At 32.8% G+C, this 8151-nt stretch overlaps 1 protein-coding gene across 2 annotated transcripts; it reads right to left on the minus strand.

Moving 5' to 3' along the window:
- Nucleotides 1-1971: 1971 nt before the first annotated feature.
- On the minus strand, nt 1972-4808 carry LOC112091736. 2 transcript variants are annotated; one of them, XR_002902285.1, is made up of 3 exons: nt 4429-4449; nt 2364-2497; nt 1972-2273 (listed from the first exon to the last, which is right to left on the minus strand). XR_002902285.1 is itself a non-coding variant. In XM_024166010.1 (3 exons), exons 1-3 carry the CDS (start codon nt 4773-4775, stop codon nt 2139-2141), a joined length of 558 nt encoding a protein of 185 aa, XP_024021778.1. In that variant the 5' UTR covers nt 4776-4808; the 3' UTR covers nt 1972-2138. The 2 variants fall into 2 exon arrangements, 1 of the variants encoding a protein (XP_024021778.1); XM_024166010.1 differs by having other exon boundaries at nt 2364-2439; nt 4429-4808.
- Nucleotides 4809-8151: the final 3343 nt, after the last annotated feature.

Below are 8151 nucleotides of genomic sequence, written 5' to 3' on the forward strand. Positions count from 1 at the left end.
ATGGCTAATAGCAAGAATGGGACTGGAAGCATGCGACGTCACATGCAATCATGTGTACGTAGAGACACGCGTGACGTGGGCCAACTATTGATATCACAAGACAAAGGGACTTTAGCGTTGAGTGCAAAAAGGTTTAATGTTGAACACTTTCGTGAATTGATAACAACAGCAATCATTTTGCATGACCTTCCATTCTCCTTTGTTGAATATGAAGCTATTAGGGCGACTTACCAATATTTGCATCCTGAGATAAATTTGGTAACTAGAAATACTTTAAAGGCAGATGTCCAAAAAATGTTTTCTCAGAAAAAAGCAATAATGAAATCTATGTTGGAGTTGAGCCCCGGTAGAATTTGTTTGACATCTGATTTGTGGACTTCCATAGTTACATATGGATATTTGTCATTAACTGCCCATTTTATTGATAAAGATTGGGTATTGCAAAAGAGGCTTTTGAATTTTTGCTTCATGCCATCACCACATACTGGTATTGCATTGTCTGAAAAGCTTTATGCATTATTGTGTGAGTGGAGAATTGAATACAAGGTTTTCACTCTTACTTTGGACAATGGCTCTGCTAATGATGTGTCTGTTGATCTGCTGAAGAATCAGTTGGTTGAAAACAATGCACTTATTTCTTATGTTTCTTTTTTTTTTTCATATTCGTTGTTATGCACATGTTTTGAACCTTGTAGTGCAAGAGGGGTTGAAAGATATTAATTTAGTGGTTAAAAAGATTCGTGAGAGTGTGAAATATGTAAGAGGATCCCAAATTAGAAAGAAGAAGTTTTTAAAGTGTGTAAATCTTGTGGGTCTTGATTCTAAGAGAGGTTTGAGGCAAGATGTACCTACAAGATGAAACTCAACATTCCTCATGCTTGACAGTGTCTTGTATTATCGACGAGCATTTTGTCATTTAGAATTGAGTGATTCTAATTACAAGGACTGTCCTGATCCATATGAATGAGAAAAGGCCGAGAAAATTTGTGAATTTTTGAAACCCTTTTATAATATCACATGTGTTTTTTCGGGATCTAAATACCCCACTGCAAACTTGTACTTTCCAACTGTGTACACAAGTTATTTGTCATTGAAGAAATCCGAGACAAGTGAAGATGCATATTTGTCTGCTATGGCAAAAGCAATGCTTACCAAGTTTGAGAAGTATTGGAAAGATTTCAGTTTGATATTGGCAATTACGATTGTGCTTTATCCTCATTACAAGTTGAATTTTGTAGATTATGCTTATGGTAATGTTTATAAAATGAAAAGGTCACCTCAATTTTTAAAGTTAAAGAGAAATTTGAAGTTGTTGGACATTCAACCTCAAGGCTCAAAGAATACATTTTTCTATATTTATCTTATGTTTTATGCACTTAAATAATCAAATGTTTGGTTATGTTTTCAAACGTATTTAAATGTAATTGGTTATGTTTTCAAACTTCTTTAGATGTTTAGTAATTAGTATGTTTTGAAACATGTCATAAGTGATGTTTTGGATATTTTAATGTGTGTTGACTATTATACATGATTTTAATTATAAGTGATATTAAGTAGTTAATTAATATAGTTTTGAATACAATATAAAATTCCACTATTTTTGCTAGTTCGGTCATAAACGGGTCATACACATGTTTTTTTTCGTATCAGCCCGTCACGGCACGTTTAGTAACCGTGTTCGCGTGTCGTGTCGTGTCGTGTTAACCGTGTGTTATTAGCGTTTCGTGTTCGTGTTTGGGTTTCTGACACGTTTATTAATCGTGTCGTGTTTGTGCTCACTATAATCGTGTCGGCCCAAACACGGCCCGCGAACACGAATTGCCAGCCCTACCAGTCATTAAACATATCGTGTGCTACAGTATTCCTCCACTCAGTCCACCCCTCTGAAGGTTCAACGGCCGTTATCAAATCATCATTATCTTCTTTTTCATCTTCTTCGTCATTCTCACACTCATCTTTTGGTATTGAATATGGAACGTCATTAGGCATTTCGCACCTAATAAAATTATGTAACAAACATGCCAAGATAATGCAATTTTGAGTTTTAATTGGAAAGAACGATGGACTACAAAGAATCGCCCAACGACTCTTAAGTACACCAAAACATCTCTCAATCACATTCCTAGTATGTGAATGTTTCATATTAAAATACTCATGTGCATTCTTAGGTTGTGGTCCATCTTCCTATTCCTTGAGATGGTACCGTTGGCCACAAAATGGAGCAAGAAATCCTTTACAATTGGTGTATCCAACATCAACAAGATAGTAACATCCTGTTAAAAGAATTGATAAATATAGATTTAACATTTTGTAGATGTAACAAAGAATGGGTAATCTACTTTACTAGTAACTAACAAACTTACCATTTGGAACACGTAAATCATTTGCCTACGTAGAGCATCGCGTAATACTCTACCATCAGCTGCAGAGCCTTCCCATCTAGGCAACACATATATAAATTCCATATCTCGTGTGCACACTCCCAAGACATTTGTTGCTACAGAACCATGTCAATTACGGTATTTTGGTCTCTCTGTCATAGGCACTCTTACCCTAATATAGGTTCCATCTAGTGCACCTAAGCAATTCTATCATAACTAAAAGATAAAATTACTAATTTAACAAAGGGAGTTGCCCATTTCTAAGCATACGAGACAAAGATGTACATACCTTAAACCATTTTCACTTCTCGTCAGTTGCATTTGTGAAAAAATAGGAGAAGAAAAAATATTTCTTATTCTCTGAAATTAATTCTATACAGCCGGTCTACTTAGGGTTTTTATACACAAAAGTAGAATCTCCTAGATTACACCTTATCCTATTATTCATGGGATATCAGGAAACTAACTGATTACCTTAATCTTAAGGATACAAAATATAAATTTCAAACTTTCCTAATATATCCTATTTACAAAATCAATATATTGCGTTTTCCACAACATTATCTGGAACCGGCTCGGGTTTAACAAATAACAGAAGTCGAATGATTGAATGCAAGACATTGTGAAAGTACTTACTAAATATTTGCCCAGATCTCATAAAATGGAATTTTATAACTCTATTTTTCTCATGGTGAGCAATGGTATGTAAAAACATAGCCACTTGCTCATCTACTTGCAAATTACTGAAAGCGTTTCTATTCATCCTTAATTGATCTCTACATATGACATCACTTGTGTAAGCTAGTTGATGAACGTATTGCCTATGAACAAACACGTCAAGCACATAAAGTTGTCTCCACACAAAGTTTGATTCTAAATCCTCCATCACTACTCTTTCAATCAATTGAAAGAACCATTGCACTACATGCATAATATTCAACCAATATAAAAACAAAGCAACTATCTTCCTCTTTCTCAAAGTTTCACTTTTGTCTAATCTTAAGCGAGCCATTATCCTACAATAAAACAACCAAATTAGTACATTTAAACTCCGTTGTCTAAAATATTTGAGCATGAAAGAAAAAACACTAGCAACAAAGAAGCTAAAGTAAAATTTTCTAGAATAACGACACCAAATTGTTGACGCCGGTATAATCAAAGTCAATTGTCATATTGAGTACTAACATGCAATTAATGGTGACAAACATACAAATGCAATTCTAAAAACAATCTTTATCAAATTTTAAATAACCTGGACCTGGTTAATGAAACATAAAACCATTTGCGTAAACTTCCCTGGCTCTATACTAGGAAGCAAGTTTTAGAGTTTCAGTCATCTGGGTAATCCACTAAATTCATCGAATAAACAAGATCTAACCTGAGGAATCCGAAGGAAGAGCTCGATGAAAAGCTCAAAAATTAAACTGAATCTAGTGTGTAAGAATCTCTCGTCTATAAAAATAAAAAAACTAAGAATTCTAAACAGACAAAATCCGAAGATCAGTGAAAACCGAAGATCAAATAGTGAGCAAGCCAAAGATTGAACAAAACCAACCACAAGAGAAAGACAAACAGAGATAATGGAAATGGAGACGTACGGGTCGATGCCAAAGATTGAACTCCACACTCATCTTAATGGATCCGCCAGAGACTCCACTCTCTTGTTAGTTAGTTTTTTTTATTTTTTATTTTTAAAAATTTTTTTTATAGTAGTTTGATTCGTATACTTGTGGGTTTTAGATTTTTCATTTTTTTTTTGTTAATTTTGGTTTGCAGAGAACTTGCTAGAGGGTTGGGCGAGAAATGTGTCATAGTTTTCAGAGGTTTCCTAGCAAATTCTTTAGCGTGTCAAAGCAATGTGCACATTTAAATTCAACAAAAAACAGATCCAATGAGCAAAGCAAAGCAAAGTAAAGCAACCGCGAAAAAAATTCATCACACGGGTTTTCAATGAGCAAAGCAATAAATCCAAGAAACAGATCCAAACAAAAATCACTCGAAAAAAAACGAAAAAAAATTCAACCGAGATCAAAGAATGGAGCCTGACCTTGCCGGAATCAACCGCGACCTGACCTTGCCGGAATCAACCGTGACCGTCTCCTCCAATCGTACGCCGGCAAACTTCGTCCTGGCGCGGCGAGAACCTCTTCGTTTTGGTCGGAACGAGCCAAACAGAGTGGAGGAAAGGAGAAACGCAAGAGAGAAGGCGAGAATCGATAGGCCGAAGAACGGCTCGGGTCGCGACGGCGATGGGAGCTCGCGTGGTCGCGACGGCGATGGGATCTCTAGGGTTTGTCTCTTCGATTCAAACTCAGGGACAAGATGGAGAAAATGAGAAAAAGGGCTGAATGGAAATGTTATTCCATAGACCCCCCCGAGTGAATGTCCATTCATTCAAATTGAGTAAATGTGCTTTCCAACTGAAAGTCCATTCCAACTAAAAAATGAAACCAAACAAGAAAATTGGGGATAATGGTCTTTCCATTCCAATTCATTCCCCCCAACCAAACACACCCAAAGGTTTAAAGCTTAAGATATCTGCATATCAAGGAATCTTGATTCCTTGCAAGTTCAGTGCTCTAGTCTTCACTTTAGCTAAACACAAATTTTTGTATCAAACGTTAATCCTTACACTTAAAACTCAAATATATTGCAATTTTAAGAGTGTTATTGGAAATCAAAATGCAACACATTTAAGCATCAAGATAGTTTATAGAATCATACATATTAAAATATAAAATTCAGAGAAGCATCACATGCGAGTATGTACAGGATTTTTTTTTTCCTTGGCGTATAATATTGTGAGAAGGGCAGATACCATATCTAAAATAATGGGGAATGACATGCTTATTTATACCTTGTTTAAGTTGATCAAAAGGTGCATTTCTCAGCAAGAGTGATACTGCCTCTGACATAAAATCTTGGACATAATCTTTTGGATAATACCTCAATTTCTGAGTAACCCTTCAAAGAAAAATAACACAAAAAAACGGACATGACCACAAAAGTTCACAAGTGAAATTTCACAAAAATGTTTGCTCCTGTGAGATGGAATTTTGTTTTTATGCCCACGTTGTCTAAATCTAAACATAAGGACAGCTTTTTCTTTCCCACATGGAAAAGAAATAATCAAATAGATAAGCTCGCACAAAAGGAAGCTTTAATTATATCTTGTCGTCTTCCCATAACGTTAAAAATTCATGTCCTAAAAATTTTAACTTCAAACTTGAATTTTGAAATTCAGAACAAGAAGCTGAACTTCTAGACCAAAAAAAAGATCAGAATAATAATAGTTATAATAATAATAATTATTATAATAATAATAAATTAAAAATAAAATATATAAAAGAATTTTTCTCTTATAAACAAGCATGCATCAAATTAAAATTAAGAAGTAAAACCAACAAATTACTTGAGCACATCCGCAAGGTTGTTTATAAGATATCTCTGTAAATACATCATAATGTATGACTAGGAAGTAAAAATCCGCAAAATGTAGCACCAGTTCATTTTCATGTTAGCCACTTTTTTGGTTTTATAAGAAAACTTCAGTTCATTGATGATAAAATCATATACAAGGAAAAAGGATAAGGCATTCTCAATAAACAGAAATAAAGAAAAAATGAAAAAAGTAAAACAAAAAAAAAATGCAAAGAATAATATAGTTTGCAACTAAAACATCATAGCAATAGAATCAAATTAAACCTGCTCGATAATTTTTGGTTCCCTATCTTGCACCGCTTTCTAACTATTAGGGAAGTTAATTAGTCAGTATAGTTGGCTTTCTTGTTATAGAAGCTTTCTTGTTATAAAATCTGTTTAGAGTTTGTTAGAGCTTTGTACACGTGTAAACGTCTTAGTAGATATGGTTTTGGTTAATTAGAAGTTAATCTAGCTATTTATAGCTAATATTGTACATTTAACAATATATAGAAATCAATACACAATTCTTCAGAAAATATTCGTTCTTCTTCTTTCTAATACTAACAGAGATAATAGAGACTAGATAACTTTTGCTAAGAAGCTGAACAACTCAAATATGCACAAAGTCAGCCAAATGCTCAGAAGATGAAGTAAATATTTTATGAAAAGCACCAAAGTTACGAGAGAGAAGAGTTAACACAGGAAAAAAAAAACAATTTAAGGGAAGAGAAACCTACAACATACTATCTTCTTCCAGAAGATCTCTACATAAAGCTGCAATTAGTCGGTAAATGGAATAAAACAAGTTTAAATAACATTGTAAAAGGTTATGTTAATGTCGATTATGGGAACAAGTGTTTCAACCAAAAAAATATAAATTAGGAATTATAAAAGATGATGAAATATTTTACATCCATCATTTGCTAAATTTGAGTACAAAGTAGATGCTAAGAATCAAAGTCGTATGACAATCTAATTTTTTAACTATTGGTTTCTAATCTTTTCATTTATTTTGTGACGAGCAAGAGGTTCCAGGTTTTCTTTCCTACTATAATCTGTCCCCTCTCGTAAGGGAACTTGAGAACTAGTTATTGTTGTCGTCTTCTTCAAAAAAAAATTGTTTTCTTTTTCTTCCTAATTTTTTATAAGAAATAGAAATTTTATTAAGAAATGGTAAAAATAATACAATTCAGAGGATGAGGGATAAATAAAATACACAGGAAACTTTGAAGAGACAATTACAACAACAACAAAAACCCAGAAGCAGTTGAAAAAATACAAATCATAATGACCCATTACATCATCCCAACTAAGAAGAATTAAATAAAAAAAGTGAAAAGTACAAAAAAAGAGGTTTTTTTCTCTCTTTTAGTGAGAAACTAGTTTTTTTTGTCGGTATTGCGGGAAATATTGTTATATTATAGAAGAAATTAAGAGTTTTTACATTACAGTATTATTTTATATATACATACTACATTAAGAATTAGGAATGGATATTAAACTGCTATATACCTGGAACGCTATGAACCATGTTTTAAAAATGAAACAGCAAACACTCAAACGTCAATAAGGACTAAGTATGTTCACGCAAGTAATTTGTATACACTAAATAACAGTATATCAAAATTAGTAACAATTAATAAAATCAATAATCTTGTAATAATAGTCAATTCGTTTTATTCTTTCATATATCAAGAATATTAACATCCATAACAGTCTCTTAATAATCAATATACTTAATAAATTTAGGGCCCGTTTAGTTCGTTGATTCGAGTTTTTAATTCGAGTTGAGATGTGACTTTATATGAGAGCTTTTTACTATAGCAAAAAAGTTAAATATAATTGTTTCTGAGAGCTTTTTACTGTAACAAAACTCGAATTCTAAATTCGAATCGGTGAAATAAACGGGGCTTATTGAATGACATATTTGTCAATACAATACATTTGAACTAAAGTAGTATATAAATAACTACAATGATTAGATATTTTGATTTATTTATGAAGCAAAGGACAAAATAGATATAGATCGGTAATATTTGTTAAGAACATGAAAGAATATTTCTCAAGTTTTTAAATTAGTAATATGAATTAATTATATAACAAAGCTTTATGCCAACATAGATAATTAAGTATAAATAACAAATATGAATACTACTATAATAAATTGCTACATCCACTATCAGCAACAGTTATTAAAAATACATGGAAGAAAGTTCTTAAGAACACCTCAAGCGCTGCAAATACCACTCCAAAGTCTAAATGCCAAATATGGGCTATTTACGTGTAGATATTGATGAATGATACAACGATAAGAACAGACAGTGTTAAATGGTAAGAGACCCTGAAA

This window comes from Morus notabilis, unplaced genomic scaffold (genome assembly GCF_000414095.1).
Source record: "Morus notabilis unplaced genomic scaffold, ASM41409v2 Scaffold844, whole genome shotgun sequence".
Classification (NCBI taxonomy): domain Eukaryota; kingdom Viridiplantae; phylum Streptophyta; class Magnoliopsida; order Rosales; family Moraceae; genus Morus; species Morus notabilis.

Coding starts and splice junctions, on each gene's coding strand:
- LOC112091736 (XM_024166010.1), bottom strand. CDS start 4,775: ATGAATGGACATTCACTCGGGGGGGTCTATGGAATAACATTTCCATTC. Junction 2,440..4,428: donor TCGCGGTTGATTCCGGCAAG/GTCAGGCTCCAT, acceptor TGTGTTGCCTAG/ATGGGAAGGCTCTGCAGCTG. Junction 2,274..2,363: donor TGATTTACGTGTTCCAAATG/GTAAGTTTGTTA, acceptor TTCTTTTAACAG/GATGTTACTATCTTGTTGAT.